General features: G+C 55.2%; 1 protein-coding gene across 1 annotated transcript; it reads left to right on the top strand.

Moving 5' to 3' along the window:
- The first annotated feature begins 491 nt into the window (after positions 1 to 491).
- LOC134413607 (uncharacterized) lies at positions 492 to 2,193 on the top strand. Its single transcript, XM_063147664.1, has 2 exons — positions 492 to 1,005; positions 1,132 to 2,193. Exons 1-2 carry the CDS (start codon positions 610 to 612, stop codon positions 1,834 to 1,836), a joined length of 1,101 nt encoding a protein of 366 aa, XP_063003734.1. The 5' UTR covers positions 492 to 609; the 3' UTR covers positions 1,837 to 2,193.
- Positions 2,194 to 11,292: the final 9,099 nt, after the last annotated feature.

The raw sequence follows: 11,292 nt of genomic DNA, 5'->3' as shown, positions 1-11,292 counted from the left end.
GCTCGCTGCACGGTTTGCGCACGTCCGAAAGACCGCAAACTTGCGCAGCCGTCAGCGATGCCGCCGCCGGCCCTGGCGGCGGCAGCGGCGGCAGTGCCAGTGCCAGCCGAAGTGCTGCTGGTGCTGTTGAGGGTCAACATTGATGCGCTCACTTCCTGATGGGGGTCGTGGCGGGTGTCATATGACCCGAGGTCAATCGTCTGCATGGCCACTCTGTGCCTACATCTCCCATCATGCCTCTGAGGTGTCGGCGGCGATGATCGCCTCTGTGCCCTCTGCCCCATCCCAAGGAGCCAACCCACATCTGGCAGAAACAGCTGCGCCAGCGGAAGCGCATTGTCCGGATGCAGCATATCAGGGCAGCAGAGGTGGCTGTGTGTGCGCGTCTGTGCGGGAAACGATAGCCAACCCGAGAGGGCAACTATGCTCCCTGACGAGGACCGTGACGATCTTTGCGCGGCCATAGCCATGCTGATCTTGCTTCTGTCGGAGTATCAGCGCCTCTGTGCACAGGTGGCTGCCAGGCGGCGGCAGTTGCGGGAACAACTGGGGAGGTGGCTACTCCGCCGCAGCAAGCTGCGGGCCGCCCTCTGCCGAACGAGGCTAGCCATGCTGGCCGCGTATGGCGACTACGTCCGCGAGACACGCCGCCGCTTCTGGGCCCGGCCGAGGAGCAAGGACTGGTGGGAGAACTTTGTCCTGAAGGAGTGGGACGATGAGCAATGGCTGAGCCATTTCCGCATGAGCAGGGGCACCTTTTTTGAAATCGTGGAGGAGTTGCGGCCGCATCTGGACAGGAGGTTGACTGTCATGCGTAGACCTATCCCAGTGGAGAAACGCCTAGCCATCACCCTATGGAGGCTGGCTACCCCTTGCGTCTACAGGACCACAGCAGAGCAGTTCGGGGTAGGCTGCTCTACGGCGGCACAAATAGTCCTGGAGGTGTGCTTTGCCATGGAAGTGACCCTCCTAGCTCGTACAGTCAAGATTGGGAACGTGGCAGAGGTGAGTGGGGGATGGGGGATGGGGTGGGGGAATGCGCTGGGAACAGGCACTCACTTTTGCGGAGGTCCGCAACTTCGGAACAATGGCGCTGTCACTAATATGCCCTTTGTGTTTTCTGCCCCACAGATCATGCATGGTTTTGGGGAGCTGGGGTTCCCTCATTGTGTGGGCGCGGTGGATGGCAGCCATATTCCTCTCCAATCTCCGATACACCAAGCCTCAGAATACATAAACAGGAAGGATGAGTACTCCATGATTCTGCAGGGGACCTGCGACCACAAGGGGCGGTTCATCAATGTGGAAATAGGATGGAGCGGCAAGAACCATGATGCCTATGTCTTTGCCAACTCAGGCCTCTGTGAGACGATGGATGCAGGTGTCTTCGTGCCTACCCATCCAACAATCAGATTGCACGGCCAGCAGATTCCACCCCTCATTATTGCGGATGGCGCGTACCCTTTGCGTGAGTGGTTGATGAAACCCTATGGTGGGGCACTCACTCCACAGCAAGCCCACTTCAACCGCTGTCTTAGGCGAGCACGCCTTGTGGTGGAGCAGGCGTTCGGCCGCCTCAAGGGGAGGTGGCGGAGCATAGGCGTGCGCCTGGAGCTGGCCGAAGAAAACATCCCTTCGGTCATCAGTGCTTGCGTCATCCTGCACAACATCTGCGAAACCAAGGGGCACGCCATGCTCGTGGAGGCGGCGGAGCACAATTCTGTTGAGCTGGCTACTCTGGGCGAGCCCTACGTCAATGAGGCCAATCGCCACACCCGGGAAGGGCACAAGGTGCGGGATGCTGTCAGAGAGTTCCTGTGGGCTAACCGCCGCTGACAGCCTGCCTCATAAAATTGGACTGTGCTTCTTCCCCTGTGCAGTCCTTCCAGTCCTTTACCCCAGAGTAACAGCCGTATGCCCACTTGTGTGCAATCAACTCTAGGCTATGTACGCCCACATGTATGCAATAATATATATGCTATGTACGCCCACATGTATGCAATAATATATATGCTATGTACGCCCACATGTATGCAATAATATATATGCTATGTACGCCCACATGTATGCAATAATATATATGCTATGTACGCCCACATGCATGTTATTTACTGTTTACTCTGTACAGCACCATCTACAGTGATGGTGCTATATAAATTAGTAATAATAATAAACTCCAGTCAAACTGCGCAACGTGAAATCATCCTAAATGTAGCCCGAAGGGCAAACCGTGCTTATCACCATCGTCCGCTTATTTGCGGACGTCCGCAATCTCGGAAAACGTCAACAGGGGGAGCGTATGTCTCCGAAGGGCAAACCGTGCTTATTGGCATCGGCCGCTTCTTTGCGCATGTACGCAGTTCCGAAAAACGTCAACAGGGGGCGCGTACGTCAGGCCTACCCCGGTCAAGATGGAGCCTCGGAGGGTCGCCTACTGGCAGGAGCCCGAGATGGAGATGCTCCTTGAGCTCCTCCTGCAGTCTGGAAGGTCGGAGCGCCTCATGAGGAGCTCCAGCCTCCAGACTATTGATATTTTCAGGAGGGCTGCAAGGAGCCTCTCCATCACGGGCTACTCCCGCACTGCTGAGCAGTGCAGGAGCAAGTTTAAAGGCCTAAAGGCGGCCTTCTTTGAGGCTCTGGAGTGCTACCGGGGTAGCCCTCCTAGGAGAGCCCAGCCCCCCTTCTACACCCTCCTGCACGAGTTGTGGGATCGGGCTGGGCGACCCTCGTGGGAGGAGCGCCGCCCAACAAGTAAGTACCCTTTGTATCACTGTGCCCCATCCCCCAACACTGCAGCCATGCTGAAGCTGCCCTGCACCACCTGCTATAATCATTGCCTGCCCCTCTGTGTGGTGGTTGCACTCAGCCTCATGCCAGTGCCTTGGCCAACTTGTCATTTCTCCATCCCAGCCCATGTATAATGCATGTTGGCAGCCAGGTGCAAAGCCCATCCCCCATCCTGGTTCCATGTAGGCAGTGGCCCCTAGAACTGCTTACCATGCCCATGTAATGTGGGTTCCAATGTGGCATCTCATTGCGCAATGAATGTCCTGGCCCACTAACTGATGCATACCTGCCTATTACCTTCACAGGGCTTCAACGTGCCCGCCTCCGGGCTGTGTGCCAGGAGGAGCCTGTTGCAGCTGAGGAGGAGCAGCACCCAGCAGAGGAGGGCAGTGGGGAGGGAGGCCCCCCTCCTGAGGCGCCCCCCCCAGAGCAACCTCCCTGCAGCCCACCCACCGCACCACCTGGTAAGTCCACAGCCCTACCACAAGCAGGGGTTGGTGCTGGTTCCACGCACCTTCTGTTTGGGGGCTTGGGGAAGAGGCTGCATTCATTGGAGAGGGAGTGGTGCACATCAGTCTAGTGGCATCCAAATGAACACGTATGTGGCCTCCTCCCTGCCAGGTTGTGCACCATTCCACCTGCCCACCCACTCCCTCACTACAGTTCTGGTTGTGCACTCCCCACTCCCATCCCTCACCTCCTCAACACCCCTTCTTTTCTGTGACAGGTGATGGAGCTGCTGTGGCTGTCACTCCAGACCTCATGCGGTCGTTCAGCCGCTTAGAGGGGGCGGTGCGCAGAACAAGTAAGTAGTGACTCTAGTGTTTGGTGTGCTCATGGGGGGGTGCTGCAGCATACATCACTAATACCATCTTTCCTTTCGCAGTGCGCTCCTTGGAACGGAGGGTCACCCGCCTGGAGCGGGACGTCCGGGCCATAAAGACATCCTGCAGGCAGGATGCTCACGAGCAGCAAGGCCCCTGACTGTGGCGTTTTATTTTTTTATTAATGTGTTAGAAAATAATGGTTTTCATAAAAATAAAGCTTTTCTTTGTTGTTGTTATAAAAAAGTACAAATTGTCTAATGTTTATAAAAAAAAATAAATCTAATATATTTTGCTTAAAGGTGTGTGTGCGCTTCTATGCAGTGCTTGGCCAGGGTCCCTGGCAGGAGTAGGAGGAATGGTGAGCCACCCCACCCCACTCCACCCCACACTCAATACTACCTTCCCCCCTTCATGGGGAGTAGGGCTGGCGCTCCTTGGGATTACGCTTCGGCCACTCCCTGCGCTGCTGCTTGGCAGGTGGGCTGTGTGGTTCCCCAGGCACTGCAGGGGGAGGTGCTGCAGGCTCCAGGTGCCTGCTCCTGGCCTTTCCATTCCCCCCCACCGCTGCTGGGGCTGCCTTGGCCCTGGTCTCAGGCCCTCCAGCCGGTGGGGCTGCCTTGGCCCTGGTCTGAGCCCCCCCAGCCGGTGGGGCTGCCTTACCCTTGCCGTGAGTCCCCCCAGCCGGTGGGGCTGCCTTGGCCCTGGTCTCAGGCCCCCCAGCCGGTGGGGCTGCCTTGGCCCTGGTCTGAGCCCCCCCAGCCGGTGGGGCTGCCTTACCCTTGCCGTGAGTCCCCCCAGCCGGTGGGGCTGCCTTGGCCCTGGTCTCAGGCCCCCCAGCCGGTGGGGCTGCCTTGGCCCTGGTCTGAGCCCCCCCAGCCGGTGGGGCTGCCTTGCCTTTTGCCCTGCCTTTCCCCCCCTGGGATGGGGCACAAAGAGGTTGCTCCTGGGGTGGGGATGGGGTGTCCTCCCTCTGGGGTGGGGATGGGGTGTCCTCCCTCTGGGGTGGGGATGGGGTGTCCTCCCTCTGGGGTGGGGATGGGGTGTCCTCCCTCTGGGGTGGGGATGGGGTCTCCTCTCTCTGGGGTGGGGATGGGGTCTCCTCCCTCTGGGGTGGGGGTTCGGGAGCCTCCTCCCAGAGTGGGCCAGGGAGTAAGTGTTCCGCTGGGTCCCTGCCTCTCACTCCACCAGTTTGTGGGCCAGTAAGAGGCAGTGCCCTCACAGGGCGATCCCTATGCCTAGGGGGGCCAGTCCTCAGACCACGCATGCCACCGACCAGCTCCTCCAGACAGGTGGCTACCCTATCCACACAGCGCACCATTGCTGCCCCATTTTCAGCATCTACTTGGAGTTGCTGCCTTGCGATGTCCAGATATTCGCTGAAGTTCTCAGAGTCACGCTCAAGGATTTGGAGGATGCGGGCGTTGTCTGCTGCTGCCTGGCGCATGATCTCCAGAGCAGCATCTCCTCCTCTCCTCTGGGAGCGACGGTTGCGAATCTCTGCAAGGCGAGAGGCAGGTGACAGGGTGGCCCTGGGGTTTGCCACCCCTGGATCTGTGTGGAGAAGGTTGGCTATTCAGACACATGCGGCAGCACTGAACAGGGGAGGTGAGGATCAGGTGGAGTGTGCAGTGCCATACAGATACACCACCACCTTGGGCAAGCACACTGCTGCACATCTAGCCGCCCAATTGCACAAGAGGGCACAGCAGGTGAAGTGCCCCTTCCTGCCTGGCAGCGAAAGGGTGTGGTTGTGCGCCTAGAACTGCCCTTAGCAACTAAGCAGCTGGCAGTGGTGCTGGTGGGTGGCTAACTCACAACATTGCATTCCAGCCCCAGACTTCTGCTGTTCTGTTATCTGTGAGAGCCGTTCCCATGGCTGAGGAATGCTGACTCCCACTCCCACTCCCACAGCATCGACCTTGGTGCATCTGGGGAATTGCAGGCTCCTTCCCAAGATCTTCCCCCACTGCTCCCCTCCTGTTGGTGTGATGGACTGAAGGCAGTTCAATCACACCCACCCACCACACTAACTGCACCTTCCCCCATTCAGGGCATTCAGCACAGGGCACCTGCCAGGGTGCCGTGTAGATCCTTGCCTACCTACATGTGGCCACACACCTGTGTGTTAGTGCTGCCATGTGCCCAGCATGTCTGAGTGGTTGCAGGAGCACACATGCACACCTGAGGAGTGCAGAGTACTCACCAGGAGCACGTCCTCTATCTGGGCTGTCCCTGGAGCCACCTTCAGTGGGTTGTGGGGGGCCTGTCAAGGCAAAGTCAGGCCTATGTCACACTCATACCTCACCATTTGCCAGTCCACCCTCTACCAAGGATCAATGCCCATGGTTGTGGGGATGCTGTATGGTGGGCACATACTCACAGTTCCGTCCAGTCTGGCTGCTGGTGCCTTCACCTGCTTCGCTGTCAGAGTCTGCAGCTACATTACTGGATTCTTCATCATCTGGTGGCATGTAGGAGAAATCATTGGAGGTAGGGGGAAGGGCAGCTTCCCCTCCCCAGAGATGCAGGGGCCTCAAATGCAGCCCTTCCAGGCCCCCCTCCTCCAGGCATTTTGCGTGGAGAAGAGAGGATTCCCACTGGCATGGGATGCTGTGCTGGTGCCCCCACCTCCCGCCCCCTACCAGCAAGCCTTGGGGGTGGCTCTGCAGTCCCATTGCCGAAGTTGGTGGGGAGGTGTAGGGGTGGGCTTGGGGAGGCAGACGGGCACACTCACCAGTTGATGTGTCTTCGTCCACATCCCTGCTGAGTGAGGTGGTTTCGCTGGCGTCCTCACACATGTCCTGGGAGCCCACAGGAAGAGAGGGTGGTGGCTGAGTGGCTCGGGAAGTTACACGTGTGGACTGTGTCCGAGTAATTGTCAGACTGCTTGCCACGCGTTTGGGGCGCGTCGTGGTATCCCCACGGAGAATGGAATGTAATTTGTCATAGTAGGGGCACGTGGTGGCATTGTTGCCTGACCTCTCATTATGGTTCCTTACACGCCGGTACTCTGACCGCAAGCTCTTGGTTTTAGTGCGACACTCTTTGGCGGTTCGGTCATGGCCTCTCCTGGCCATCTCCCGTGCCACTTGTTCAAACACATTAAAGTTGCGGTGGCTAGCCCTCAGCTGCTGCTGAATCCTTTCTTCTCCCCAAATGTCCAGCACATCTAGGATCTCTTGGTGTCTCCATGTCATGCCCCGCCCTTTTGGCCCCATGCCTGATACCTATTCAGGGGCTAAGCAGAGAGAACGGGGCTCGTTACTTTCCGCATCGGAAGGGCAGGGGAGTGCAGTGAACCATTTTAAAGGGGCTTCCCTCACCTGCTGCCGGGTGGCCGCTGGAAGATGACCGCCCACCCTCGCTTGCTGCCCTCTGGCAGCCGGTTCCCTCCAGCTGGCTGCCCACCCACACCCACAGTAGCTCACCAGCCACTTTTCCGGTCCTCCGGTCCTGCGCGAAATGTAGTTATGGGAATAAAATAGCCGCTCCGCCGCGCTGCCCCAGCTGGCGGACTGCGCGCAAATGGTGGAGGCGGCTTGACCGAAGCCGCTGGCCACTCCCCTAAGCACGCCTTCTCCTGACCCTACATCTGCATGGGCACTCTGCATGGCCACTCTGTGCCTACATCTCCCATCATGCCTCTGAGGTGTCGGCGGCGATGACCGCCTCTGTGCCTTGTGCCCCATCCCAAGGAGCCAACCCACATCTGGCCGTAGCCATGGCAGCAGCCCACAAACAGCTCTGCCCTCTGCCAGCCTGGTACCCACACTAACAGGCAGCGTACAGCACCGCCATTATGCGGCCACGGTAGCTGCCCACCGCAAGGAGTCACCAGCCACTTTTCCGTTCCTCCGTTCCTGCGCAAACTGTCACTGGGGAAATAAAAAAAAAAAGCCGCTCCGCCGCGCTGCCCCAGCTGCCGGACTGCGCGCAAATGGCGGAGGCGGCTTGACCGAAGCCGCTGACCACTCCCCCTTAGCACGACTTTTCCTGCCCAGTGCGGACCGCAGTGACCTCACATCCTCCCACACGTACTCCGAATTACCGCGGGACAGCAGGAAAAGGCGTCCTAAAACTCACTTTTTTAAAGTCGGGAGAAAGAGGCTTCACCGCGGGATAACGGCGGATCCTCGTGAACGTCATCTGGAAGCCTCGACGTGACTGCGGAAGGTAACGCGCGCTAGAGCCTCGTCTAGTAACGCCCTTAGAGTCTGTAGTGCTCTCTGTATTTATGGTACTTAAGTTCTGGGAAATTTGAGAGTCAGTGTAGTGAGTGGTGTCTTTAGGGTGTGGTGTGCACATAGTGGAAGTATATTAATCAATACTGAGAATAAAGAAAGTTCAAGAGTGATTGTGTGAGAAAAAGGAAAGCGCATATGAGAATGAGTGACAGGATTGTATGGAAGGTTTCAAAAAGGTTTTTAAATGTTGTTATATGAAACAAAGCTTATGAACTTTTAAAAATAAATTTTGATTGTTTGTTTTAAAACTACCACAAAAATCCCACGTGTCTGTTTGGCATTTATCATCTTAAGTTTACACATATAACACCCACTCTGACAATCATTCACCTAAGCAGATATAACTCACAGCGCATTATTATATACATTAAAATCCTTCTCCATTTTAAACCCCTTTCTCCACATAGTTTGGAGGAAGGTGGGCTTTATGCCTTGCCTCAGGCATATCAAGCGGTGGTGCTTGGCTTGAGCAGGGAGTAGCCTCGGCCAGGTCTGGTGTTCAGAGCCTGTGTCGCCCCATAATAAGTGGTGGCAGACGTGAGGTCTGGTGTTCAGAGCCTGTGTCGTGGCAGGGGCCTCTTGTGCAACAGCTCCACTAGATACTGCTCCTTGTTCTTCTCATATTCCAGGAGTACGGATGGCGCTGAGGCTGAGAGGTGGTGTGCAGATTCCACATCCATTCAAGTTCTGCTGCTAGAGAAACATTCTTCTCAGTGGAGGCTGGTGGGTCTGCTCTGGGTTTCAGTCAGAACCAGTCTGAACTCCAAAGAGCTGCTTAGAGGCTCCAATCCCACTGGCATTGGATCCACCAGCCTCTACTGGTTCTTCTAGCTTGTAATGATAGGATTAATCAGCTCTGCTGGGCAGCTACTCTTCTTTCTTGTGCAATGACAACTTCCTCTCTAAAGCCCAGTTGTGAGCCATTGTGTGGGTCACAGCTTGAAATGCAGCTGAGCAGTGATCATGCCCTACGGGCAATTGGGTAAGGCAGGGAAAACTCCCAGGGAGTTTTGATGAATTCCACCATGCCGACTGATACATGGGATGAACTGGGATGAAAAGAGTCAGAACTAGGCATGTGCTCCGCTCCGATTAGAAGCGCAGAAGCAGGAGCGAATTGGCCTGCTCCGCCTTGCCCAGAGGCGGAGTAGAAGCGGACCACGGACCCCTAGAATCAAGGTGAAGAGAAGCGCCCATTTTCGGAGCACTCCGGTTTCTGCGGTCTGATCCGATCGCCATCTTGAAACATTTCGCCCATAGGATTGCATTGTGGAAAAGAAAGGGGGATAACTGTGTTGTTTTTGAAGCTATCTTTCTGAAAATTCTTGTGCTTGGAGAGTCGTGGATGGGGGTCATTTTGAGCCTACTCTCAGCTCACTGTGTGCTGCGGTTCGTGTGCTAGAATTTTTTAAAAAACCGGCGGGAAAAATACCTTTTCCGAAGGGCTGAGGGGCAGAGTCAACTCCCGGTCATGATCACATGATCCCAAAGTTGGAGGAGGGGATAGGCAAAACGGGTAACTTGGGATTCTGGGAAACTTCTCTTTCTACTCTGAACGGAGTTTTCCCAGCGTTTTTTTAAAACAGTAGCTCCACCAAATGCACTAACACAACCTGAAATCATACTAACAGATAGGAAACACACAGCAGTGCTACCCACCCTAACTTTGGGGAACAACTGAAAAGATGTGGTGCAAGGGGATGAGCTCCCCTAGGGCATCCCATGTGGACGTGCCCCCACTCTCTCCTGTACTTGGAGGGCCATCAGAGCCCTCCAAAGAGAGTAACCCGGTGGAGCAATGCCTATCATGAGTTGAAGTGAGAGTTCTACTCCTCAGAGCTCTCGTGGTGGAGCAATGGCTTTCATGAGTTGAACTGACAGCATTGCTTCTTAAAAGACTGGTCACAAGGACCAGTCAAATTGGCAGCTGCTTCCCCCTCTCCTGGGCACGTCCCCCTATTGCTGGTATAAGACAGATATAGCGTTTTTTAAAAAGTTCTTCTTGTTGTTTATTTAGCAACACTGCTGCTTTTAATTCCACCCCTCCTTTGTTTATTTATTTATTTATTCCATTTTATATGCATTACTGGCTTATCCTTGGCTCCCTTCCTTATGCCCCCAGTAATGTCTGCTGCCTGCCTGCCTTCCCTCTCTCCTCCCTTGCCCGCCTCGCAGGGATGTTGTGTGTGTCTGGTTTTGACTCAGGGGAGAAGTCCTTCCTGCGCTCACTTGGAGTTTTGGAAGTTCCAAATCCATTTTTCAAGTGTGGAAGAAGATTCATAGGTTTATCTCTACTCCCCAATTCATGGCATGTTGGGATTTCCTTTGAAATGGCCCCATTGAGAGGTCTGCAGGTTTAAGCCCCGCCAAAAATCAGGGGATGATGGGACTGCCTTGAGTCTGGGCATGCGTGTGTATCCCTGGATAAGCTATCATGGTGGCGAGTTTGAGGTTTCTAACGTGCAAATTGACAGAGCTATTGAAAGGGGTGTGAATGGGGTGTTGGATTTTCATAAATTCCCCAAAACTCAGGGGATGATGGGACTGCCTTGAGTCTTGGCGTGCGTGTGTATCCCTGGATAAGCTATCATGGTGGCGAGTTTGAGGTTTTTAACGTGCAAATTGACGGAGCTATCGAAAGGGGTGTGAATGGGGTGTTGGATTTTCATAAATTCCCCAAAACTCAGGGGATGATGGGACTGCCTTGAGTCTGGGCATGCATGTGTATCCCTGGATAAGCTATCATGGTGGCGAGCTTGAGGTTTTTAACGTGCAAATTGACAGAGCTATCGAAAGGGGTGTGAATGGGGTGTTGGATTTTCATAAATTCCCCAAAGTTCAGGGGATGATGGGATTGCCTTGAGTCTTGGCGTTCATGTGTGTACCTCCATGAGGTGTCATGGTGCCAAACGTGAGGTTTCTAACTTTCACAGAAAAAAACTTGTATACTTTTTTAGCTTAATGCAAGCCTATGGGGGGGAACGGAGCTCCAATCCGGATCCGGAGCTCCGCAGCGGAGCGGAGCGGGCATGGGCGGAGTGAAGTGGCCCGATCTGCAAATCACAGATCTGGAAGAGAAGCGGAGCGGGGGGTGTGTGTCCGTGCACACCCCTAGTCAGAACAGCGGAGGCGAGGGACTCATCCTGCAAATCTTGTTGTCTTCCTGCAGGTGGATACAGCTCCCCTCTGATCAGCGCTGGGTGGCAGGGCCAGTTGGGGATGTTGGAGGAATCTGGTTGGGGGTGGAGCTTGAGGGATTTTCATCCACTTGGACAAATGGATTTTGGCTAGTCTTTGATTGACTGGCTGGACTCAGTCCACAGTGAGTCAGGCCAGCTAGAGGATTTTCCTAGGGTGATGTATGAAAAGGAGGACAGGGCTCCTGTATCTTTAACAGTTGCATAGAAAAGGGAATTTCAGCAGGTGTCATTTGT

The sequence above is a fragment of the Elgaria multicarinata genome, chromosome 2 (genome assembly GCF_023053635.1).
Source record: "Elgaria multicarinata webbii isolate HBS135686 ecotype San Diego chromosome 2, rElgMul1.1.pri, whole genome shotgun sequence".
NCBI classification, from domain to species: Eukaryota; Metazoa; Chordata; class Lepidosauria; order Squamata; family Anguidae; genus Elgaria; species Elgaria multicarinata.
The sequence above is the reverse complement of the archived record's forward strand: the minus strand, read 5'-3'. Positions and strand labels throughout refer to the sequence as shown.

What these genes read in the sequence shown, in the direction of transcription:
- LOC134413607 (XM_063147664.1), top strand. Translation starts at nt 610, where the DNA reads ATGCTGGCCGCGTATGGCGACTACGTCCGCGAGACACGCCGCCGCTTC. An exon ending in AGATTGGGAACGTGGCAGAG is followed by an intron (nt 1,006 to 1,131) that starts GTGAGTGGGGGA and finishes TCTGCCCCACAG; the next exon opens with ATCATGCATGGTTTTGGGGA.